Source organism: Chiloscyllium punctatum, unplaced genomic scaffold (assembly GCF_047496795.1).
Source record: "Chiloscyllium punctatum isolate Juve2018m unplaced genomic scaffold, sChiPun1.3 scaffold_791, whole genome shotgun sequence".
Taxonomy (NCBI): Eukaryota; Metazoa; Chordata; class Chondrichthyes; order Orectolobiformes; family Hemiscylliidae; genus Chiloscyllium; species Chiloscyllium punctatum.
Genome location: NW_027310525.1, coordinates 1 through 27,500, shown reverse-complemented (window position 1 = coordinate 27,500; position 27,500 = coordinate 1). Strand labels below are relative to the sequence as shown.

The following is a 27,500-nucleotide window of genomic DNA, read 5'->3' as shown; positions in this document are numbered from 1 at the left end:
CTCCCCGTTTGTCCCCCGCTCCCTCCCCGTCCGTCCGTCCCCCCCTCCCCGTCCCCCGCTCCCCGTCCGTCCGTCCCCCGCCCCCTCCCCGTCCCCCACACTCCCTCCCCGTCACCTACTCTCCCCCCCACCCCCCCCGTCACCCACTCCCGTCCCCCACTCCCTCCCTGTTTGTCCCCCACTCCCTCCCCGTCACCTACTCTCCCCTCGCCCCCCCGTCTCCCCGTCTCCCACTCCCTCCCTGTTTGTCCCCCACTCCCTCCCCGTCTCCCACTCCCTCCCCCTTCGTCCCCCACTCCCTCCCCGTCTCCCACTCCCTCCCCGTCTCCCACTCCCTCCCTCTCTGTGTCACCACTCCCCGTTCCCCCACTCACTCTCCATACCCCTCCCTCTCCCATCCCCCACTCCCTCCCTGTCCCCCCCCTCCCACTCCCATTCACCATCCCTCCCTCTCCACCATCCACCCCCTCTCAGTATCCCACTCCTTCCCCCTCTCTCCTACCTGTGGTTGGAGGCTGTTCCATTTGGAATATTTATGGTCCCCGAGGATGGGACAGCTGAGCCCTAGAGCAAGATGGACCCTCAGCTGATGTTTCACCCCTGGGGGAAGAGGGGATCAGTTACTCCTCTGTGGTTACTCATTCCCACTCAATCCTGAGGAAAGGCAGGATAGGTTCCTGACCACAGCCACGTCTGGAGCACCTCACTGAGGGAGAGAGGGGCTGTCTCATGGACAAGTGGATGTTCAGTAGAGGGAACCACGCTCCAGCCCAGGCGTCACTGCACATGGGCCTGGAGGACAAGGATACCATCGTGTAATAATAACCAGCATGACCAGGCAATGGGCATCTCCAACAAGAGAGAATCTAACCATCGCCCCCTTGATGTTCAATGGTGTTACTGTCACTGAATCCCCCCCCTCCCCCCCCCCACTATCAACATCCTGGGGGTTCCCATTGAGAGAGAATCTAACCATCGCCCCCTTGATGTTCAATGGTGTTACCGTCACTGAATCCCCCCTCCCCCCCACTATCAACATCCTGGGGGTTCCCATTGAGAGAGAATCTAACCATCGCCCCCTTGATGTTCAATGGTGTTACCGTCACTGAATCCCCCCCTCCCCCCCCACTATCAACATCCTGGGGGTTCCCATTGAGAGAGAATCTAACCATCGCCCCCTTGATGTTCAATGGTGTTACCGTCACTGAATCCCCCCTCCCCCCCCCCCCCCACTATCAACATCCTGGGGGTTCCCATTGAGAGAGAATCTAACCATCGCCCCCTTGATGTTCAATGGTGTTACCGTCACTGAATCCCCCCTCCCCCCCACTATCAACATCCTGGGGGTTCCCATTGAGAGAGAATCTAACCATCGCCCCCTTGACGTTCAATGGTGTTACCATCACTGAATCCCCCCTCCCCTGTTCCGACACAGAGGAGCAGTAGTGTGTACCCTCTGCAAGACCCAATGCGGCGACTCGCCAAGTGAAGGTACCTTCCGAACTTGGAAGCTAAGAGAAGAGTAATGGATGTTTTGCCCACATACACACACACACTGCATGTGATATTTGGAGACCACTGCAGGGATGGGAGGGAGTTTACAAATGGGAGAGCCGGACTCCTGGCCCCCACTGTCCACTCACCCGTCATTGGCTGTAGCTCCAGCAGAGCAGCAGAGCCGGAACTTCTCAGGACACGGTAATGGGTGACAGCACTGTGTGCAGCTCGGCTCTGACGTACCCGCAACATGGTGCCCTCCACATCACCGACTCGGAATAACGGGGCAAGGGCCATCTGCAGGAGACAGGGACAGAGCATCACTCTGTATCTCACCCTGTCCTGGAATCGAGGTGGGGGGGGACAGTGTAGAGGGAGCGTCACTCTGTATCTCACCCTGTCCTGGGATAGAGGTGGGGGGGACAGTGTAGAGGGAGAGTCACTCTGTATCTCACCCTGTCCTGGGATAGAGGTGGGGGGGGACAGTGTAGAGGGAGAGTCACTCTGTATCTCACCCTGTCCTGGGATAGAGGTGGGGGGGGACAGTGTAGAGGGAGCGTCACTCTGTATCTCACCCTGTCCTGGAATCGAGGTGGGGGGGGGACAGTGTAGAGGGAGCGTCACTCTGTATCTCACCCTGTCCTGGGATAGAGGTGGGGGGGACAGTGTAGAGGGAGAGTCACTCTGTATCTCACCCTGTCCTGGGATAGAGGTGGGGGGGGGACAGTGTAGAGGGAGAGTCACTCTGTATCTCACCCTGTCCTGGGATAGAGGTGGGGGGGTGGGGGGGACAGTGTAGAGGGAGCGTCACTCTGTATCTCACCCTGTCCTGGGATAGAGGTGGGGGGGACAGTGTAGAGGGAGCGTCACTCTGTATCTCACCCTGTCCTGGGATAGAGGTGGGGGGGGGGGGGGGGGGGAAGAGACAGTGTGGAGGGAGCGTCACTCTGTATCTCACCCTGTGCTGGGATAGAGGTGGGGGGGGGACAGTGTAGAGGGAGAGTCACTCTGTATCTCACCCTGTCCTGGGATAGAGGTGGGGGGGGACAGTGTAGAGGGAGAGTCACTCTGTATCTCACCCTGTCCTGGGATAGAGGTGGGGGGGACAGTGTAGAGGGAGCGTCACTCTGTATCTCACCCTGTCCTGGGATAGAGGTGGGGGGGACAGTGTAGAGGGAGAGTCACTCTGTATCTCACCCTGTCCTGGGATAGAGGTGGGGGGGGGGGGGGGGGGGAGGGGAGACAGTGTGGAGGGAGCGTCACTCTGTATCTCACCCTGTGCTGGGATAGAGGTGGGGGGGGACAGTGTAGAGGGAGCGTCACTCTGTATCTCACCCTGTGCTGGGATAGAGGAGGGGGGGGGGGGGGAACAGTGTAGAGGGAGCGTCACTTTGTATCTCACCCTGTGCTGGGATAGAGGTGGGGGGGGGGGGGGGGGGGGACAGTGTAGAGGGAGCGTCACTCTGTATCTCACCCTGTGCTGGGATAGAGGAGGGGGGGGGGGGGGGGAACAGTGTAGAGGGAGCGTCACTTTGTATCTCACCCTGTGCTGGGATAGAGGTGGGGGGGGGGGGGGGGACAGTGTAGAGGGAGCGTCACTCCGTATCTCACCCTGTCCTGGGATAGAGGTGGGGGGGGACAGTGTAGAGGGAGCGTCACTCTGTATCTCACCCTGTCCTGGGATAGAGGTGGGGGGGGGACAGTGTAGAGGGAGCGTCACTCTGTATCTCACCCTGTGCTGGGATAGAGGTGGGGGGGGGGGGGGGGGAAACAGTGTAGAGGGAGCGTCACTCCGTATCTCACCCTGTGCTGGGATAGAGGTGGGGGGGGCGGGGGACAGTGTAGAGGGAGCGTCACTCCGTATCTCACCCTGTCCTGGGATAGAGGTGGGGGGGGGACAGTGTAGAGGGAGCGTCACTCTGTATCTCACCCTGTCCTGGGATAGAGGTGGTGGGGGACAGTGTAGAGGGAGCGTCACTCTGTATCTCACCCTGTGCTGGGATAGAGGAGGGGGGGGGGGGGGGGGGGGGAACAGTGTAGAGGGAGCGTCACTTTGTATCTCACCCTGTGCTGGGATAGAGGTGGGGGGGGACAGTGTAGAGGGAGCGTCACTCTGTATCTCACCCTGTGCTGGGATAGAGGGGGGGGGGGGGGAACAGTGTAGAGGGAGCGTCACTTTGTATCTCACCCTGTGCTGGGATAGAGGAGGGGGGGGGGGGGGGAAACAGTGTAGAGGGAGCGTCACTCCGTATCTCACCCTGTCCTGGGATAGAGGTGGTGGGGGACAGTGTAGAGGGAGCGTCACTCTGTATCTCACCCTGTGCTGGGATAGAGGTGGGGGGGGGGGGAAACAGTGTAGAGGGAGCGTCACTCCGTATCTCACCCTGTCCTGGGATAGAGGTGGGGGGGGACAGTGTAGAGGGAGTGTCACTCTGTATCTCACCCTGTGCTGTCCCGGTCCTGGGATGGGGGTCAGTGTAGAGAGAGTGTCATTCTGATTTAACCCCTGTCTTGGGAGTGTTTGGTTGGGGGGAGGGGGGGGGTGGTGAACAATGTAGAGGTAACTTTACTGTGTATCGAGGAGAAAGTGAGGACTGCAGATGCTGGAGATCAGAGCTGAAAATGTGTTGCTGGAAAAGCGCAGCAGGTCAGGCAGCATCCGAGGAGCAGGGGAATCGATGTTTCGGGCATCAGCCCTTCTTCAGGAAACTAATCGATGTTTCGGGCATCAGCCCTTCTTCAGGAAACTGTGTATCTAACCCTCTATCCTCGGAGTGTTTGATGGTGAGGGGACAGTGTCGATGTAGTGAACTTCGGTGGAGTAATTGTAGATTGGGAGGCAGCAAGCTAGAATTTGGTGTTTGTAAAATGTTCGAAGGGCTTGGTGGGGGAAAAGCGCTGCATGGTCCCTTTAGAAGATGGTGTTTTATTTTGTTTCTGTGCTTCGCGATTTAAAATGCAGCGTGCTGAGAGCCCCCAAACTGAAATATTTTGTATGGAAAGGCAGTTTTTAACCAAGGCACCAGACTTTCAAATTTAGCCTATCAATTTAAACCACGCCCTGAGACACCCACAAAATTTAAATCTGATGGGTTTGACAACAGAGAACCCAATCCTATTGTAGGAAATATTGACATCTCATCAATGGGGATGATAGGAAGGGGGCAGTTGGACAAAACAGCCCTCAGCTCTCTAGAGAGAATCACTGGCTCTCACAGCCTCCTCTATGCCAGAGAGAGAGAACACCATCTCAATAACCACGGGACTAATGACAGAGAAGGTGTTCCTGACAAAAGGAGGCACAAAACATTCCAGAAGGCAATGGGGCAAATTTCAAGAGACAAACTTCTGTTGAGTTTGAGGGATTTATTCAGTTTGTTAATACATTAGTTCATTAATTCATGGTGAGTGTTTGACAAGTAACTGTGTGTTTATTTATCAATGTGAGAAAGTGAGTAGAAGGGATTTATTTTATGTACCCACTGGAAGGTGCTGAAATTCAGGTGAGACAACTTTTCAGATTATAGGGTGAGGTGGTGCTCTTTGGGGTATTTCAGTTTCAGTTCTCAGAAGGGGTTAAACTCCACTTTATAACAAGAGGGAGCTCGACTCTGTATCTAACCCCGTGCTGTCCCTATCCCTGGGATGGTGGGGGACAGTGTAGAGGGAGCTTTACTCTGTATCTAACCCCGTGCTGTCCCTGTCCCTGGGATGGTGGGGGACAGTGTAGAGGGAGCTTTACTCTGTATCTAACCCCGTGCTGTCCCTGTCCCTGGGATGGGGGGACAGTGTAGAGGGAGCTTTACTCTGTATCTAACCCCGTGCCGTCCCTATCCCTGGGATGGTGGGGGACAGTGTAGAGGAAGCTTTACTCTGTATCTAACCCCGTGCTGTCCCTATCCCTGGGATGGTGGGGGACAGTGTAGAGGGAGCTTTACTCTGTATCTAACCCGGTGCTGTCCCTATCCCTGGGATGGGGGGACAGGGTAGAGGGAGCTTTACTCTGTATCTAACCCCATACTGTCCCTGGGAGTATTTGATGGAGATATGAAGCCAGAATCTGACCTTAAAATGTTTCCTGGGGCTGCTGACCTCCCTCTCAATGATGGGAATATCAATAACTCCTTCGGCAGGGACTGGAACTCCCACAGTTATAACCCTGAGAGAGAGAGAGAGAGACATGGTTAACATCATTACACACACCCACCCAGACGGAGTGAGAGACGGGGGAACACAGTTACACACACAGACCCAGACGGAGTGAGAGACAGGGGGAACACAGTTACACACACACACCCAGACGGAGTGAGAGACAGGGGGAGCACAGTTACACACACAGACCCAGACGGAGTGAGAGACAGGGGGAACACAGTTACACACACAGACCCAGACGGAGTGAGAGACAGGGGGAACACAGTTACACACCCCCAGACGGAGTGAGAGACAGGGGGAGCACAGTTACACACACAGACCCAGACGGAGTGAGAGACAGGGGGAACACAGTTACACACCCCCAGACGGAGTGAGAGACAGGGGGAGCACAGTTACACACACAGACCCAGACGGAGTGAGAGACAGAGGGAACACAGTTAAACACACACAGACCCAGACGGAGTGAGAGACAGGGGGAACACAGTTACACACCCCCAGACGGGGAACACAGTTACACACACAGACCCAGACGGAGTGAGAGACAGGGGGAACACAGTTACACACACACCCCCCAGACGGAGTGAGAGACGGGGAACACAGTTACACACACACCCAGACGGAGTGAGAGACAGGGGGAACACAGTTACACACCCCCAGACGGAGTGAGAGACGGGGAACACAGTTACACACACACAGACCCAGACGGAGTGAGAGACAGGGGGAACACAATTACAAACACACCCCCAGACGGAGTGAGAGACAGGGGGAACACAGTTACACACACAGACCCTGACAGACAGTGAGAGACAGGGGGAACACAGTTACACACACACTCAGACGGAGTGAGAGACAGGGGGAACACAGTTACACACACACCTAGACGGAGAGAGAGACAGGGGGAACACAGTTACACACACACCCCCAGACGGAGTGAGAGACAGGGGAAACACAGTTACACACACCCACCCAGACGGAGTGAGAGACAGGGGGAACACAGTTACACACACACACAGACCCAGACGGAGTGAGAGACAGGGGGAACACAGTTACACACCCCCAGACGGACTGAGAGACAGGGGGAACACAGTTACACACAGACCCAGACGGAGTGAGAGACAGGGGGAACACAGTTACACACCCCCAGACGGAGTGAGAGACGGGGGGAACACAGTTATACACACACAGACCCAGACGGAGTGAGAGACGGGGGGAACACAGTTACACACACACAGACCCAGACGGAGTGAGATACAGGGGGAACACAGTTACACACACACAGACCCAGACGGAGTGAGAGACAGGGGGAACACAGTTACACACACACACAGACCCAGACGGAGTGAGAGACAGGGGGAAAACAGTTACACACACACACAGACCCAGACGGAGTGAGAGACAGGGAACACAGTTACACACCCCCAGACGGAGTGAGAGACAGGGGGAACACAGTTACACACCCCCAGACGGAGTGAGAGACAGGGGGAACACAGTTACACACACACCCAGACGGAGTGAGAGACAGGGGGAACACAGTTACACACACAGACCCAGACGGAGTGAGAGACAGAGGGAACACAGTTACACACACAGACCCAGACGGAGTGAGAGACAGGGAACACAGTTACACACACAGACCCCCAGACGGAGTGAGAGACAGGGGGAACACAGTTACACACCCCCAGACGGAGTGAGAGACAGGGGGAACACAGTTACACACACACACCCCCAGACGGAGTGAGAGACGGGGAACACAGTTACACACACACAGACCCAGACGGAGTGAGAGACAGGGGGAACACAGTTACACACACCCCCAGACGGAGTGAGAGACAGGGGGAACACAGTTACACACCCCCAGACAGAGTGAGAGACAGGGGGAACACAGTTACACACACACACAGACCCAGACGGAGTGAGAGACAGGGGGAACACAGTTACACACACACCCCCAGACGGAGTGAGAGACAGGGGGAACACAGTTACACACACAGACCCTGACAGACAGTGAGAGACAGGGGGAACACAGTTACACACACACCCAGACGGAGTGAGAGACAGGGGGAACACAGTTACACACACACCTAGACGGAGTGAGAGACAGGGGGAACACAGTTACACACACACCCCCAGACGGAGTGAGAGACAGGGGGAACACAGTTACACACACACACCCAGACGGAGTGAGAGACAGGGGGAACACAGTTACACACACAGACCCAGACGGAGTGAGAGACAGGGGGAACACAGTTACACACACACCCCCAGACGGAGTGAGAGACAGGGGGAACACAGTTACACACAGACCCAGACGGAGTGAGAGACAGGGGGAACACAGTTACACACCCCCAGACGGAGTGAGAGACGGGGGGAACACAGTTACACACACACAGACCCAGACGGAGTGAGAGACGGGGGGAACACAGTTACACACACACAGACCCAGACGGAGTGAGAGACAGGGGGAACACAGTTACACACACACACCCAGACGGAGTGAGAGACAGGGGGAACACAGTTACACACACAGACCCAGACGGAGTGAGAGACAGAGGGAACACAGTTACACACACAGACCCAGACGGAGTGAGAGACAGGGGGAACACAGTTACACACACACAGACCCAGACGGAGTGAGAGACAGGGGGAACACAGTTACACACACAGACCCAGACGGAGTGAGAGACAGGGAACACAGTTACACACACAGACCCCCAGACGGAGTGAGAGACAGGGGGAACACAGTTACACACCCCCAGACGGAGTGAGAGACAGGGGGAACACAGTTACACACACACACCCCCAGACGGAGTGAGAGACAGGGGGAACACAGTTACACACACAGACCCAGACGGAGTGAGAGACAGGGGGAACACAGTTACACATACAGACCCAGACGGAGTGAGAGACGGGGGGAACACAGTTGCACACACACAGACGGAGTGAGTGACAGGGGGAACACAGTTACACACACAGACCCAGACGGAGTGAGAGACGGGGGGAACACAGTTACACACACAGACCCAGACGGAGTGAGAGACAGGGGGAACACAGTTACACACACAGACCCAGACGGAGTGAGAGACAGAGGGAACACAGTTACACACACAGACCCAGACGGAGTGAGAGACAGGGGGAACACAGTTACACACACAGACCCAGACGGAGTGAGAGACAGGGGGAACACAGTTACACACACAGACCCAGACGGAGTGAGAGACAGAGGGAACACAGTTACACACCCACCCAGACGGAGTGAGAGACAGGGGGAACACAGTTACACACACACAGACCCAGACAGAGTGAGAGACAGGGGGAACACAGTTACACACACACAGACCCAGACGGAGTGAGAGACAGGGGGAACACAGTTACACACACACAGACCCAGACGGAGTGAGAGACAGGGGGAACACAGTTACACACACAGACCCAGACGGAGTGAGAGACAGAGGGAACACAGTTACACACACACAGACCCAGACGGAGTGAGCGACAGGGGGAACACAGTTACACACCCCCAGACGGAGTGAGAGACAGGGGGAACACAGTTACACACACAGACCCAGACGGAGTGAGAGACAGAGGGAACACAGTTACACACACACCCCCCAGACGGAGTGAGAGACAAGGGGAACACAGTTACACACACAGACCCAGACGGAGTGAGAGACAGGGGGAACACAGTTACACACACACCCCCAGACGGAGTGAGAGACAGGGGGAACACAGTTACACACACAGACCCAGACGGAGTGAGAGACAGGGGGAACACAGTTACACACACACACACACCCCCAGACGGAGTGAGAGACAGGGGGAACACAGTTACACACACACACCCAGACGGAGTGAGAGACAGGGGGAACACAGTTACACACACCCAGACGGAGTGAGAGACGGGGAACACAGTTACACACACAGACCCAGACAGAGTGAGAGACAGGGGGAACACAGTTACACACACACAGACCCAGACGGAGTGAGAGACAGGGGGAACACAGTTACACACACAGACCCAGACGGAGTGAGAGACAGAGGGAACACAGTTACACACACACCCCCCAGACGGAGTGAGAGACAAGGGGAACACAGTTACACACACAGACCCAGACGGAGTGAGAGACAGGGGGAACACAGTTACACACACACCCCCAGACGGAGTGAGAGACAGGGGGAACACAGTTACACACACAGACCCAGACGGAGTGAGAGACAGGGGGAACACAGTTACACACACACACACACCCCCAGACGGAGTGAGAGACAGGGGGAACACAGTTACACACACACACCCAGACGGAGTGAGAGACAGGGGGAACACAGTTACACACACCCAGACGGAGTGAGAGACGGGGAACACAGTTACACACACAGACCCAGACAGAGTGAGAGACAGGGGGAACACAGTTACACACACCCAGACCCAGACGGAGTGAGAGACAGGGGGAACACAGTTACACACACACAGACCCAGACGGAGTGAGAGACAGGGGGAACACAGTTACACACACACCCCCAGACGGAGTGAGAGACAGGGGGAACACAGTTGCACACACAGACCCAGACAGAGTGAGAGACAGGGGGAACACAGTTACACACACACCCCCCAGACGGAGTGAGAGACAAGGGGAACACAGTTACACACACAGACCCAGACGGAGTGAGAGACAGGGGGAACACAGTTACACACACACCCCCAGACGGAGTGAGAGACAGGGGGAACACAGTTACACACACAGACCCAGACGGAGTGAGAGACAGGGGGAACACAGTTACACACACACACACACACACACACCCCCAGACGGAGTGAGAGACAGGGGGAACACAGTTACACACACACACCCAGACGGAGTGAGAGACAGGGGGAACACAGTTACACACACCCAGACGGAGTGAGAGACTGGGAACACAGTTACACACACAGACCCAGACAGAGTGAGAGACAGGGGGAACACAGTTACACACACACACCCCCCAGACGGAGTGAGAGACGGGGAACACAGTTACACACCCACCCAGACGGAGTGAGAGACAGGGGGAACACAGTTACACACACACCCAGACGGAGTGAGAGACAGGGAGAACACAGTTACACACACACAGACCCAGACGGAGTGAGAGACAGGGGGAACACAGTTACACACACACCCCCAGACGGAGTGAGAGACAGGGGGAACACAGTTACACACACAGACCCTGACAGTGAGAGACAGGGGGAACACAGTTACACACACAAACCCTGACAGACAGTGAGAGACAGGGGGAACACAGTTACACACACACCCAGACGGAGTGAGAGACAGGGGGAACACAGTTACACACACACCTAGACGGAGTGAGAGACAGGGGGAACACAGTTACACACACACACCCAGACAAAGTGAGAGACAGGGGGAACACAGTTACACACACACAGACCCAGACAGAGTGAGACACACACACAGACCCAGACAAAGTGAGAGACAGGGGGAACACAGTTACACACACACACAGACCCAGACGGAGTGAGAGACAGGGGGAACACAGTTACACACACAGACCCAGACGGAGTGAGAGACAGGGGGAACACAGTTGCACACACAGACCCAGACAGAGTGAGAGACGGGGAACACAGTTACACACACACCCCCAGACGGAGTGAGAGACAGGGGGAACACAGTTACACACACACCCCCAGACGGAGTGAGAGACAGGGGGAACACAGTTACACACCCCCAGACGGAGTGAGAGACAGGGGGAACACAGTTACACACACAGACCCAGACGGAGTGAGAGACAGAGGGAACGCAGTTACACACCCACCCAGACGGAGTGAGAGACAGGGAGAACACAGTTACACACACAGACCCAGACGGAGTGAGAGACAGAGGGAACACAGTTACACACACACACACCCCCAGACGGAGTGAGAGACAGAGGGAACACAGTTACACACACACCCCCAGACGGAGTGAGAGACAGGGGGAACACAGTTACACACACACCTAGACGGAGTGAGAGACAGAGGGAACACAGTTACACACACAGACCCAGACGGAGTGAGAGACAGGGGGAACACAGTTACACACCCCCAGACGGAGTGAGAGACAGGGGGAACACAGTTACACACACACAGACCCAGACGGAGTGAGAGACAGGGGGAACACAGTTATACACACAGACCCAGACGGAGTGAGAGACAGGGGGAACACAGTTACACACACACCCCCAGACGGAGTGAGAGACAGGGGGAACGCAGTTACACACACACAGACCCAGACGGAGTGAGAGACAGGGGGAACACAGTTACACACACAGACCCAGACGGAGTGAGAGACAGGGGGAACACAGTTACACACACAGACCCAGACGGAGTGAGAGACAGGGGGAGCACAGTTACACACACACAGACCCAGACGGAGTGAGAGACAGGGGGAACACAGTTACACATACAGACCCAGACGGAGTGAGAGACAGGGGGAACACAGTTACACACACACACCCCCAGACGGAGTGAGAGACAGGGGGAACGCAGTTACACACACACAGACCCAGACGGAGTGAGAGACAGGGGGAACACAGTTACACACACAGACCCAGACGGAGTGAGAGACAGGGGGAGCACAGTTACACACACACAGACCCAGACGGAGTGAGAGACAGGGGGAACACAGTTACACATACAGACCCAGACGGAGTGAGAGACAGGGGGAGCACAGTTACACACACACACCCAGACGGAGTGAGAGACAGGGGGAACACAGTTACACACACACCCCCAGACGGAGTGAGAGACAGGGGGAACACAGTTACACACACACACAGACCCAGACGGAGTGAGAGACAGAGGGAACACAGTTACACACCCCCAGACGGAGTGAGAGACAGGGGGAACACAGTTACACACACACCCCCAGACGGAGTGAGAGACAGGGGGAACACAGTTACACACCCCCAGACGGAGTGAGAGACAGGGGGAGCACAGTTACACACACAGACCCAGACGGAGTGAGAGACAGGGGGAACACAGTTACACACACAGACCCCCAGACGGAGTGAGAGACAGGGGGAACACAGTTACACACACCCACCCAGATGGAGTGAGAGACAGAGGGAACACAGTTACACACACACACCCCCAGACGGGGTGAGAGACAGGGGGAACACAGTTACACACACCCACCCAGATGGAGTGAGAGACAGAGGGAACACAGTTACACACACACAGACGGAGTGAGAGACAGGGGGAACACAGTTACACACCCCCAGACGGAGTGAGAGACAGGGGGAACACAGTTACACACACACAGACGGAGTGAGAGACAGGGGGAACACAGTTACACACACACAGACCCAGACGGAGTGAGAGACAGGGGGAACACAGTTACACACCCCCAGATGGAGTGAGAGACAGGGGGAACACAGTTACACACACACAGACCCAGACGGAGTGAGAGACAGGGGGAACACAGTTACACACCCCCAGACGGAGTGAGAGACAGGGGGAACACAGTTACACACACAGACCCAGACGGAGTGAGAGACAGGGGGAACACAGTTACACACACACACCCAGACAGAGTGAGAGACAGAGGGAACACAGTTACACACACAGACCCAGACGGAGTGAGAGACAGGGGGAACACAGTTACACACACACAGACCCAGACGGAGTGAGAGACAGGGGGAACACAGTTACACACACACACAGACCCAGACGGAATGAGAGACAGGGGGAACACAGTTACACACACACACAGACCCAGACGGAGTGAGAGACAGGGGGAACACAGTTACACACACACACAGACCCAGACGGAGTGAGAGACAGGGGGAACACAGTTACACACACACACAGACCCAGACGGAGTGAGAGACAGGGGGAACACAGTTACACACCCCCAGACAGAGTGAGAGACAGGAGGAACACAGTTACACACACACACAGACCCAGACGGAGTGAGAGACAGGGGGAACACAGTTACACACACACACAGACCCAGACGGAGTGAGAGACAGGGGGAACACAGTTACACACACACACAGACCCAGACGGAGTGAGAGACAGGGGGAACACAGTTACACACCCCCAGACTGAGTGAGAGACAGGAGGAACACAGTTACACACACACACAGACCCAGACGGAGTGAGAGACAGGGGGAACACAGTTACACACACACACAGACCCAGACGGAGTGAGAGACAGGGGGAACACAGTTACACACACACACAGACCCAGACGGAGTGAGAGACAGGGGGAACACAGTTACACACACACACAGACCCAGACGGAGTGAGAGACAGGGGGAACACAGTTACACACACACACACCCCCAGACAGAGTGAGAGACAGGGGGAACACAGTTACACACCCCCAGACGGAGTGAGAGACAGGAGGAACACAGTTACACACACACACAGACCCAGACGGAGTGAGAGACAGGGGGAACACAGTTACACACACACACAGACCCAGACGGAGTGAGAGACAGGGGGAACACAGTTACACACACACACAGACCCAGACGGAGTGAGAGACAGGGGGAACACAGTTACACACACACAGACAGAGTGAGAGACAGGAGGAACACAGTTACACACACACACAGACCCAGACGGAGTGAGAGACAGGGGGAACACAGTTACACACACACACAGACCCAGACGGAGTGAGAGACAGGGGGAACACAGTTACACACACACACAGACCCAGACGGAGTGAGAGACAGGGGGAACACAGTTACACACCCCCAGACGGAGTGAGAGACAGGAGGAACACAGTTACACACACACACAGACCCAGACGGAGTGAGAGACAGGGGGAACACAGTTACACACACACACAGACCCAGACGGAGTGAGAGACAGGGGGAACACAGTTACACACACACACAGACCCAGACGGAGTGAGAGACAGGGGGAACACAGTTACACACACACACAGACCCAGACGGAGTGAGAGACAGGGGGAACACAGTTACACACACACACAGACCCAGACGGAGTGAGAGACAGGGGGAACACAGTTACACACACACACACCCCCAGACAGAGTGAGAGACAGGGGGAACACAGTTACACACACACAGACCCAGACGGAGTGAGAGACAGGGGGAACACAGTTACACATACAGACCCAGACGGAGTGAGAGACGGGGGGAACACAGTTGCACACACACAGACGGAGTGAGTGACAGGGGGAACACAGTTACACACACAGACCCAGACGGAGTGAGAGACAGGGGGAACACAGTTACACACACAGACCCAGACGGAGTGAGAGACAGAGGGAACACAGTTACACACACAGACCCAGACGGAGTGAGAGACAGAGGGAACACAGTTACACACACAGACCCAGACGGAGTGAGAGACAGGGGGAACACAGTTACACACACAGACCCAGACGGAGTGAGAGACAGAGGGAACACAGTTACACACCCACCCAGACGGAGTGAGAGACAGGGGGAACACAGTTACACACACACAGACCCAGACAGAGTGAGAGACAGGGGGAACACAGTTACACACACACAGACCCAGACGGAGTGAGAGACAGGGGGAACACAGTTACACACACACAGACCCAGACGGAGTGAGAGACAGGGGGAACACAGTTACACACACAGACCCAGACGGAGTGAGAGACAGAGGGAACACAGTTACACACACACAGACCCAGACGGAGTGAGCGACAGGGGGAACACAGTTACACACCCCCAGACGGAGTGAGAGACAGGGGGAACACAGTTACACACACAGACCCAGACGGAGTGAGAGACAGAGGGAACACAGTTACACACACACCCCCCAGACGGAGTGAGAGACAAGGGGAACACAGTTACACACACAGACCCAGACGGAGTGAGAGACAGGGGGAACACAGTTACACACACACCCCCAGACGGAGTGAGAGACAGGGGGAACACAGTTACACACACAGATCCAGACGGAGTGAGAGACAGGGGGAACACAGTTACACACACACACACACCCCCAGACGGAGTGAGAGACAGGGGGAACACAGTTACACACACACACCCAGACGGAGTGAGAGACAGGGGGAACACAGTTACACACACCCAGACGGAGTGAGAGACGGGGAACACAGTTACACACACAGACCCAGACAGAGTGAGAGACAGGGGGAACACAGTTACACACACACACCCCCCAGACGGAGTGAGAGACGGGGAACACAGTTACACACACACAGACCCAGACGGAGTGAGAGACAGGGGGAACACAGTTACACACACACAGACCCAGACGGAGTGAGAGACAGGGGGAACACAGTTACACACACAGACCCAGACGGAGTGAGAGACAGAGGGAACACAGTTACACACACACAGACCCAGACGGAGTGAGCGACAGGGGGAACACAGTTACACACCCCCAGACGGAGTGAGAGACAGGGGGAACACAGTTACACACACAGACCCAGACGGAGTGAGAGACAGAGGGAACACAGTTACACACACCCAGACCCAGACGGAGTGAGAGACAGGGGGAACACAGTTACACACACACAGACCCAGACGGAGTGAGAGACAGGGGGAACACAGTTACACACACACCCCCAGACGGAGTGAGAGACAGGGGGAACACAGTTGCACACACAGACCCAGACAGAGTGAGAGACAGGGGGAACACAGTTACACACACACCCCCCAGACGGAGTGAGAGACAAGGGGAACACAGTTACACACACAGACCCAGACGGAGTGAGAGACAGGGGGAACACAGTTACACACACACCCCCAGACGGAGTGAGAGACAGGGGGAACACAGTTACACACACAGACCCAGACGGAGTGAGAGACAGGGGGAACACAGTTACACACACACACACACACACACACCCCCAGACGGAGTGAGAGACAGGGGGAACACAGTTACACACACACACCCAGACGGAGTGAGAGACAGGGGGAACACAGTTACACACACCCAGACGGAGTGAGAGACGGGGAACACAGTTACACACACAGACCCAGACAGAGTGAGAGACAGGGGGAACACAGTTACACACACACACCCCCCAGACGGAGTGAGAGACGGGGAACACAGTTACACACCCACCCAGACGGAGTGAGAGACAGGGGGAACACAGTTACACACACACCCAGACGGAGTGAGAGACAGGGAGAACACAGTTACACACACACAGACCCAGACGGAGTGAGAGACAGGGGGAACACAGTTACACACACACCCCCAGACGGAGTGAGAGACAGGGGGAACACAGTTACACACACAGACCCTGACAGTGAGAGACAGGGGGAACACAGTTACACACACAAACCCTGACAGACAGTGAGAGACAGGGGGAACACAGTTACACACACACCTAGACGGAGTGAGAGACAGGGGGAACACAGTTACACACACACACCCAGACAAAGTGAGAGACAGGGGGAACACAGTTACACACACACAGACCCAGACAGAGTGAGACACACACACAGACCCAGACAAAGTGAGACACAGGGGGAACACAGTTACACACACACACAGACCCAGACGGAGTGAGAGACAGGGGGAACACAGTTACACACACAGACTCAGACGGAGTGAGAGACAGGGGGAACACAGTGACACACACACAGACCCAGACGGAGTGAGAGACAGGGGGAACACAGTTGCACACACAGACCCAGACAGAATGAGAGACGGGGAACACAGTTACACACACACCCCCAGACGGAGTGAGAGACAGGGGGAACACAGTTACACACACACCCCCAGACGGAGTGAGAGACAGGGGGAACACAGTTACACACCCCCAGACGGAGTGAGAGACAGGGGGAACACAGTTACACACACAGACCCAGACGGAGTGAGAGACAGAGGGAACGCAGTTACACACCCACCCAGACGGAGTGAGAGACAGGGAGAACACAGTTACACACACAGACCCAGACGGAGTGAGAGACAGAGGGAACACAGTTACACACACACACACCCCCAGACGGAGTGAGAGACAGAGGGAACACAGTTACACACACACCCCCAGACGGAGTGAGAGACAGGGGGAACACAGTTACACACACACCGAGACGGAGTGAGAGACAGAGGGAACACAGTTACACACACAGACCCAGACGGAGTGAGAGACAGGGGGAACACAGTTACACACACACAGACCCAGACGGAGTGAGAGACAGGGGGAACACAGTTACACACACAGACCCAGACGGAGTGAGAGACAGGGGGAACACAGTTACACACACACAGACCCAGACGGAGTGAGAGACAGGGGGAACACAGTTACACATACAGACCCAGACGGAGTGAGAGACAGGGGGAGCACAGTTACACACACACACCCAGACGGAGTGAGAGACAGGGGGAACACAGTTACACACACACCCCCAGACGGAGTGAGAGACAGGGGGAACACAGTTACACACACACACAGACCCAGACGGAGTGAGAGACAGAGGGAACACAGTTACACACCCCCAGACGGAGTGAGAGACAGGGGGAACACAGTTACACACACACCCCCAGACGGAGTGAGAGACAGGGGGAACACAGTTACACACCCCCAGACGGAGTGAGAGACAGGGGGAGCACAGTTACACACACAGACCCAGACGGAGTGAGAGACAGGGGGAACACAGTTACACACACAGACCCCCAGACGGAGTGAGAGACAGGGGGAACACAGTTACACACACCCACCCAGATGGAGTGAGAGACAGAGGGAACACAGTTACACACACACACCCCCAGACGGGGTGAGAGACAGGGGGAACACAGTTACACACACCCACCCAGATGGAGTGAGAGACAGAGGGAACACAGTTACACACACACAGACGGAGTGAGAGACAGGGGGAACACAGTTACACACCCCCAGACGGAGTGAGAGACAGGGGGAACACAGTTACACACACACAGACGGAGTGAGAGACAGGGGGAACACAGTTACACACACACAGACCCAGACGGAGTGAGAGACAGGGGGAACACAGTTACACACCCCCAGATGGAGTGAGAGACAGGGGGAACACAGTTACACACACACAGACCCAGACGGAGTGAGAGACAGGGGGAACACAGTTACACACCCCCAGACGGAGTGAGAGACAGGGGGAACACAGTTACACACACAGACCCAGACGGAGTGAGAGACAGGGGGAACACAGTTACACACACACACCCAGACAGAGTGAGAGACAGAGGGAACACAGTTACACACACAGACCCAGACGGAGTGAGAGACAGGGGGAACACAGTTACACACACACAGACCCAGACGGAGTGAGAGACAGGGGGAACACAGTTACACACACACACAGACCCAGACGGAGTGAGAGACAGGGGGAACACAGTTACACACACACACAGACCCAGACGGAGTGAGAGACAGGGGGAACACAGTTACACACACACACAGACCCAGACGGAGTGAGAGACAGGGGGAACACAGTTACACACACACACAGACCCAGACGGAGTGAGAGACAGGGGGAACACAGTTACACACACACACAGACCCAGACGGAGTGAGAGACAGGGGGAACACAGTTACACACACACACAGACCCAGACGGAGTGAGAGACAGGGGGAACACAGTTACACACACACACAGACCCAGACGGAGTGAGAGACAGGGGGAACACAGTTACACACACACACAGACCCAGACGGAGTGAGAGACAGGGGGAACACAGTTACACACCCCCAGACAGAGTGAGAGACAGGAGGAACACAGTTACACACACACACAGACCCAGACGGAGTGAGAGACAGGGGGAACACAGTTACACACACACACAGACCCAGACGGAGTGAGAGACAGGGGGAACACAGTTACACACACACACAGACCCAGACGGAGTGAGAGACAGGGGGAACACAGTTACACACCCCCAGACAGAGTGAGAGACAGGAGGAACACAGTTACACACACACACAGACCCAGACGGAGTGAGAGACAGGGGGAACACAGTTACACACACACACAGACCCAGACGGAGTGAGAGACAGGGGGAACACAGTTACACACACACACAGACCCAGACGGAGTGAGAGACAGGGGGAACACAGTTACACACACACACAGACCCAGACGGAGTGAGAGACAGGGGGAACACAGTTACACACACACACACCCCCAGACAGAGTGAGAGACAGGGGGAACACAGTTACACACACACACAGACCCAGACGGAGTGAGAGACAGGGGGAACACAGTTACACACCCCCAGACGGAGTGAGAGACAGGAGGAACACAGTTACACACACACACAGACCCAGACGGAGTGAGAGACAGGGGGAACACAGTTACACACACACACAGACCCAGACGGAGTGAGAGACAGGGGGAACACAGTTACACACACACACAGACCCAGACGGAGTGAGAGACAGGGGGAACACAGTTACACACACACAGACAGAGTGAGAGACAGGAGGAACACAGTTACACACACACACAGACCCAGACGGAGTGAGAGACAGGGGGAACACAGTTACACACACACACAGACCCAGACGGAGTGAGAGACAGGGGGAACACAGTTACACACACACACAGACCCAGACGGAGTGAGAGACAGGGGGAACACAGTTACACACACACACAGACCCAGACGGAGTGAGAGACAGGGGGAACACAGTTACACACACACACACCCCCAGACAGAGTGAGAGACAGGGGGAACACAGTTACACACACACACACAGACCCAGACGGAGTGAGAGACAGGGGGAACACAGTTACACACCCCCAGACGGAGTGAGAGACAGGAGGAACACAGTTACACACACACACAGACCCAGACGGAGTGAGAGACAGGGGGAACACAGTTACACACACACACAGACCCAGACGGAGTGAGAGACAGGGGGAACACAGTTACACACACACACAGACCCAGACGGAGTGAGAGACAGGGGGAACACAGTTACACACACACACACACCCCCAGATGGAGTGAGAGACGTGGGGGGGGACCGAGTTACACACACCCCCAGACGGAGTGAGAGACCAGGGAGTGAATGGAAAGTTTGTCGGCCCTGCGTTACCAGTATTTCTTGATGACCTGGTGCTGCCTGAAGAGATGACGTATAGCCTGGGCTGACTGGAGGTCCCGAGCCAGGAGCATGACACCGCTGCTGTGTTTGTCCAAACGGTGACAGAGGTGCAGGGGCTCGGCCTTCATCCCAAACAGCATCTTGGACAGCACTGGGAGCACTTCCTCAATACTGGGACCCGGGCCTGGGGCCGCTGCTCCACGGGGTGGGGGGGAAGAGGGAGAGACGGGGAAAGGGAGGGAGGGGAGGGGGGTAGAGGGGGAAAAGGGAGGGAGGGAAAGGGAGAGACGGGGAAGGGAGGGAGGGGAGAGGAGGAGATGGGGAAGGGAGGGAGGGGAGAGAGAGACGGGGAAAGGGAGTGAGGGGAGAGGGAGAGACGGGGAAGGGAGGGAGGGGAGAGGGAGAGACGTGGAAAGGGAGGGAGGGGAGAGGGAGAGACGGGGAAAGGGAGGGAGGGGAGAGGGAGAGACGGGGAAAGGGAGGGAGGGGAGAGGGAGAGACGGGAAAAGGGAGGGAGGGGAGAGGGAGAGACGGGGGAGGGAGGGAGGGGAGAGGGAGAGACGGGGGAGGGAGGGAGGGAAAGGGAGGGAGGGAAAGGGAGGGAGGGAAAGGGAGGGAGGGAAAGGGAGGGAGGGAAAGGGAGGGAGGGAAAGGGAGGGAGGGAAAGGGAGGGAGGGAAAGGGAGGGAGGGAAAGGGAGGGAGGGAAAGGGAGGGAGGGAAAGGGAGGGAGGGAAAGGGAGGGAGGGGAGAGGGAGAGACGGGTAAAGGGAGTGAGGGGAGAGGGAGAGACGGGGGAAGGGAGGGAGGGGAGAGGGAGAGACGGGGAAAGGGAGGGAGGGAAAGGGAGGGAGGGGAGAGGGAGAGACGGGGGAGGGAGGGAGGGGAGAGGGAGAGACGGGGAAAGGGAGGGAGGGAAAGGGAGGGAGGGGGAAAGGGAGGGAGGGGAGAGGGAGAGACGGGAAAAGGGAGGGAGGGGAGAGGGAGAGACGGAGGGAGGGAGGGGAGAGGGAGAGACGGGGAAAGGGAGGGAGGGAAAGGGAGGGAGGGGAGAGGGAGAGACGGGGAAAGGGAGGGAGGGGAGAGGGAGGGAGGGGAGAGGGAGAGACGGGGAAGGGAAGGAGGGTGGTGTCAGAGAGAGAGAGAGAGAGTGGAATGAGACCATATTGCAGGAGTGAGTGACGGGGTTGCCCTCCCCCAGCCCCTGCGTACAGGGAGGTGTGGAGCCCTCCTTACCTGTCATGGGCACCCCGTAGGGTTTATCGACTGCGAACACTCCTTCCCCATGGTGGGTAAGGCTCTTCCGAAGTACCTTCGCCAGGACGTTCGGGTGCACCATCTGCAGGCGCTGACTGAGCCGCTGGAGCTCCTGAACCGACCGGAGAACCGGGGGCTGGTGGGGGGGGGGATGGAGAGGTACAGGACGGAGGGGTAGAGGAACAGAGAGAGAGAGAGAGAGAGAGAGAGAAACAACTGTTCACCATTGAGCGACATGTCCCCTTGATCCACACGAGACCCAGACAGCTCACCGGGATCATCACCCCCTCGGGGAGGGTAAGGGGGGGGTATAGGGGATAATCAGGGGGGGCTCACCGGGATCATCACCCCCTCGGGGAGGGTAATGGGCTATAGAAGATAGTCAGGTCTGGGGTGTGGGTGGGGGGTGGGGGAGGGGGGAGGGGTGGAAAACAACCTCTCCACATCTTCCCCTTCGCCATCAGGTGTCCATTGAGAATCTTCATTCAGGGCCCCTCTAACTGGGCGCCTCAACCTCACCCTCTTTAAGACAGTCCGTCCATCGCTGGGATCGGGCGAGTAAACCTTCTCTGGACTGCCTCAGATGCCCAGTCGGTCTCTGCTCAGATACAGGGCCCCTCTCACCACACAGGGGATTGAGGGGCACAGGGAGAGTATGGGAGACTGAGAGATGGATAGATTGTTGGGGGGAGACACTGAGGGACACGGGGAGAGTGTGGGAGACTGGGAGATGGATAGATTTATGGGAGGGAGACACTGAGGGACACGGGGAGAGTGCAGGAGAATGGGAGATGGATAGATTTATGGGGGGGGGAGACACTGAGGGACACGGGGAGAGTGTGGGAGACTGGGAGATGGATAGATTTATGGGAGGGAGACACTGAGGGACACAGGGAGAGTGTGGGAGACTGGGAGATGGATAGATTTATGGGAGGGGAGACACTGAGGGACATGGGGAGAGTGTGGGAGACTGAGAGATGGATAGATTGTTGGGGGGAGACACTGAGGGACACGGGGAGAGTGTGGGAGACTGGGAGATGGATAGATTTATGGGAGGGAGACACTGAGGGACACGGGGAGAGTGCAGGAGAATGGGAGATGGATAGATTTATGGGGGGGGGAGACACTGAGGGACACGGGGAGAGTGTGAGAGACTGGGAGATGGATAGATTGTTGAGGGGAGACACTGAGGGACACGGGGAGAGTGTGGGAGACTGGGAGATGGATAGATTCTTGGGGGGAGACACTGAGGGACATGGGGAGAGTGTGGGAGACTGGGAGATGGATAGATTTATGGGGGGGAGACACTGAGGGACATGGGGAGAGTGTGGGAGACTGGGAGATGGATAGATTGTTGGGGGGAGACACTGAGGGACACGGGGAGAGTGTGGGAGACTGGGAGATGGATAGATTTATGGGGGGAGACACTGAGGGACACGGGGAGAGTGTGGGAGACTGGGAGATGGATAGATTGTTGGGGGGAGACACTGAGGGACACGGGGAGAGTGTGGGAGACTGGGAGATGGATAGATTGTTGGGGGGAGACACGGAGGGACATGGGGAGAGTGCAGGAGAATGGGAGATGGATAGATTTATGGGGGGGGAGACACTGAGGGACACGGGGAGAGTGTGAGAGACTGGGAGATGGATAGATTGTTGGGGGGAGACACTGAGGGACATGGGGAGAGTGTGGGAGAATGGGAGATGGATAGATTGTTGGGGGAAGACACTGAGGGACATGGGGAGAGTGTGGGAGACTGGGAGATGGATAGATTTATGGGGGGGGGAGACACGGAGGGACATGGGGAGAGTGCAGGAGAATGGGAGATGGATAGATTGTTGGGGGGAGACACTGAGGGACATGGGGAGAGTGCAGGAGAATGGGAGATGGATAGATTTATGGGGGGGGGAGACACTGAGGGACACGGGGAGAGTGTGGGAGACTGGGAGATGGATAGATTGTTGGGGGGAGACACGGAGGGACATGGGGAGAGTGCAGGAGAATGGGAGATGGATAGATTTATGGGGGGGGAGACACTGAGGGACACGGGGAGAGTGTGGGAGACTGGGAGATGGATAGATTGTTGGAGGGAGACACTGAGGGACACGGGGAGAGTGTGGGAGACTGGGAGATGGATAGATTGTTGGGGGGAGACACTGAGGGACATGGGGAGAGTGCGGGAGAATGGGAGATGGATAGATTGTTGGGGGAAGACACTGAGGGACATGGGGAGAGTGTGGGAGACTGGGAGATGGATAGATTGTTGGGGGAGACACTGAGGGACACGGGGAGAGTGTGGGAGACTGGGAGATGGATAGATTGTTGGGGGGAGACACTGAGGGACACGGGGAGAGTGTGGGAGACTGGGAGATGGATAGATTTATGGGGGGGGAGACACTGAGGGACACGGGGAGAGTGTGGGAGACTGGGAGATGGATAGATTGTTGGGGGAGACACTGAGGGACACGGGGAGAGTGTGGGAGACTGGGAGATGGATAGATTGTTGGGGGGAGACACTGAGGGACACGGGGAGAGTGCGGGAGAATGGGAGATGGATAGATTGTTGGGGGAAGACACTGAGGGACATGGGGAGAGTGTGGGAGAATGGGAGATGGATAGATTGTTGGGGGAAGACACTGAGGGACATGGGGAGAGTGTGGGAGACTGGGAGATGGATAGATTTATGGGGGGGGAGACACTGAGGGACACGGGGAGAGTGTGGGAGACTGGGAGATGGATAGATTCTTGGGGGGAGACACTGAGGGACATGGGGAGAGTGTGGGAGACTGGGAGATGGATAGATGTATGGGGGGGGGGGAGACACTGAGGGACACCGGGAGAGTGTGGGAGACTGGGAGATGGATAGATTTATGGGGGGAGACACTGAGGGACACGGGGAGAGTGTGGGAGACTGGGAGATGGATAGATTGTTGGGGGGAGACACGGAGGGACATGGGGAGAGTGCAGGAGAATGGGAGATGGATAGATTTATGGGGGGGGAGACACTGAGGGACACGGGGAGAGTGTGGGAGACTGGGAGATGGATAGATTGTTGGGGGGAGACACGGAGGGACATGGGGAGAGTGCAGGAGAATGGGAGATGGATAGATTTATGGGGGGGGAGACACTGAGGGACACGGGGAGAGTGTGGGAGACTGGGAGATGGATAGATTGTTGGAGGGAGTCACTGAGGGACACGGGGAGAGTGTGGGAGACTGGGAGATGGATAGATTTATGGGGGGGGAGACACTGAGGGACACGGGGAGAGTGTGGGAGACTGGGAGATGGATAGATTGTTGGAGGGAGACACTGAGGGACACGGGAAGAGTGTGGGAGACTGGGAGATGGATAAATTGTTGGGGGGAGACACTGAAGGACACGGGGAGAGTGCGGGAGACTGGGAGATGGATAGATTGTTGGGGGGAGACACTGAGGGACATGGGGAGAGTGTGGGAGACTGGGAGATGGATAGATTTATGGGGGGGAGACACTGAGGGACAAGGGGAGAGTGTGGGAGACTGGGAGATGGATAGATTTATGCGAGGGAGACACTAAGGGACATGGGGAGAGTGTGGGAGACTGGGAGATGGATAGATTGTTGGGGGGAGACACTGAGGGACATGGGGAGAGTGTGGGAAACTGGGAGATGGATAGATTTATGGGGGGGAGACACTGAGGGACACGGGGAGAGTGTGGGAGACTGGGAGATGGATAGATTTATGCGAGGGAGACACTGAGGGACATGGGGAGAGTGTGGGAGACTGGGAGATGGATAGATTGTTGGGGGGAGACACTGAGGGACACGGGGAAAGTGTGGGAGACTGGGAGATGGATAGATTTATGGGGGGGGAGACACTGAGGGACATGGGGAGAGTGTGGTAGACTGGGAGATGGATAGATTGTTGGGGGAGACACTGAGGGACACGGGGAGAGTGTGGGAGACGGGGAGATGGATAAATTGTTGGGGGGAGACACTGAGGGACATGGGGAGAGTGCGGGAGACTGGGAGATGGATAGATTTATGGGAGGGAGACACTGAGGGACATGGGGAGAGTGTGGGAGACTGGGAGATGGATAGATTGTTGGGGGGAGACACTGAGGGACATGGGGAGAGTGTGGGAGACTGGGAGATGGATAGATTGTTGGGGGGAGACACTGAGGGACATGGGGAGAGTGTGGGAGACTGGGAGATGGATAGATTTATGGGAGGGAGACACTGAGGGACATGGGGAGAGTGTGGGAGACTGGGAGATGGATAGATTTATGGGGGGGAGACACTGAGGGACACGGGGAGAGTGTGGGAGACTGGGAGATGGATAGATTTATGGGGGGGAGACACTGAGGGACACGGGGAGAGTGTGGGAGACTGGGAGATGGATAGATTTATGGGGGGAGACACTGAGGGACACGGGGAGAGTGTGGGAGACTGGGAGATGGATAGATTTATGGGACGGAGACACTGAGGGACACGGGGAGAGTGCGGGAGACTGGGAGATGGATAGATTTATGGGAGGGAGACACTGAGGGACATGGGGAGAGTGTGGGAGACTGGGAGATGGATAGATTGTTGGGGGAGACACTGAGGGACATGGAGAGAGTGTGGGAGACTGGGAGATGGATAGATTGTTGGGGGGAGACACTGAGGGACATGGAGAGAGTGTGGGAGACTGGGAGATGGATAGATTTATGGGGGGAGACACTGAGGGACACGGGGAGAGTGTGGGAGACTGGGAGATGGATAGATTTATGGGACGGAGACACTGAGGGACACGGGGAGAGTGCGGGAGACTGGGAGATGGATAGATTTATGGGAGGGAGACACTGAGGGACACGGGGAGAGTGCGGGAGACTGGGAGATGGATAGATTTATGGGGGGGAGACACTGAGGGGATTGAGGGACATGGGGAGAGTGTGGGAGACTGGGAGATGGATAGATTGTTGGGGGGAGACACTGAGGGACACGGGGAGAGTGTGGGAGACTGGGAGATGGATAGATTTATGGGAGGGAGACACTGAGGGACACGGGGAGAGTGCGGGAGACTGGGAGATGGATAGATTTATGGGAGGGAGACACTGAGGGACACGGGGAGAGTGTGGGAGACTGGGAGATGGATAGATTTATGGGGGGGAGACACTGAGGGACATGGGGAGAGTGTGGGAGACTGGGAGATGGATAGATTTATGGGGGGAGACACTGAGGGACACGGGGAGAGTGTGGGAGACTGGGAGATGGATAGATTGTTGGGGGGGAGACACTGAGGGACATGGGGAGAGTGTGGGAGACTGGGAGATGGATAGATTGTGGATGGGGAGAGTTGTAGCCATCCCCACGCTGACCTCCCCTTGACCTCACTCCCCATGCCCCTCCTCCTTGACGTCACCGCCATGACATTCAGCCCCGCCCCTTCCCCTGACCTCACACCACCCCCCGCCGGCCTCATTGGTCAGTTAGCAACCCCCGCCTTTCCTGGCCACGCCCCGTGACGTCACTGGCCGTTCCCGAGAGGTGCAACGCGGTACGGTCGCCACTGACGTCACGCCCCCCATGACGTCACAGAGC

The 27,500-nt window shown here is 56.6% G+C and overlaps 1 protein-coding gene across 1 annotated transcript in view; it reads right to left on the bottom strand.

The window, feature by feature from the left end:
- Positions 1-22,075, bottom strand: part of rpusd4 (RNA pseudouridine synthase D4) — a 23,189-nt gene extending 1,114 nt beyond the window's left edge. Inside the window, exons 1-5 of the mRNA XM_072567659.1 lie at positions 21,919-22,075; positions 20,676-20,877; positions 5,563-5,656; positions 1,644-1,794; positions 503-600 (exon numbers count right to left, since the gene is read on the bottom strand). Coding sequence (XP_072423760.1) covers positions 503-600; positions 1,644-1,794; positions 5,563-5,656; positions 20,676-20,877; positions 21,919-22,021 — 648 coding nt within the window. The 5' untranslated portion in view covers positions 22,022-22,075. The remainder of the gene's footprint in view (positions 1-502; positions 601-1,643; positions 1,795-5,562; positions 5,657-20,675; positions 20,878-21,918) is intronic.
- Positions 22,076-27,500: the final 5,425 nt, after the last annotated feature.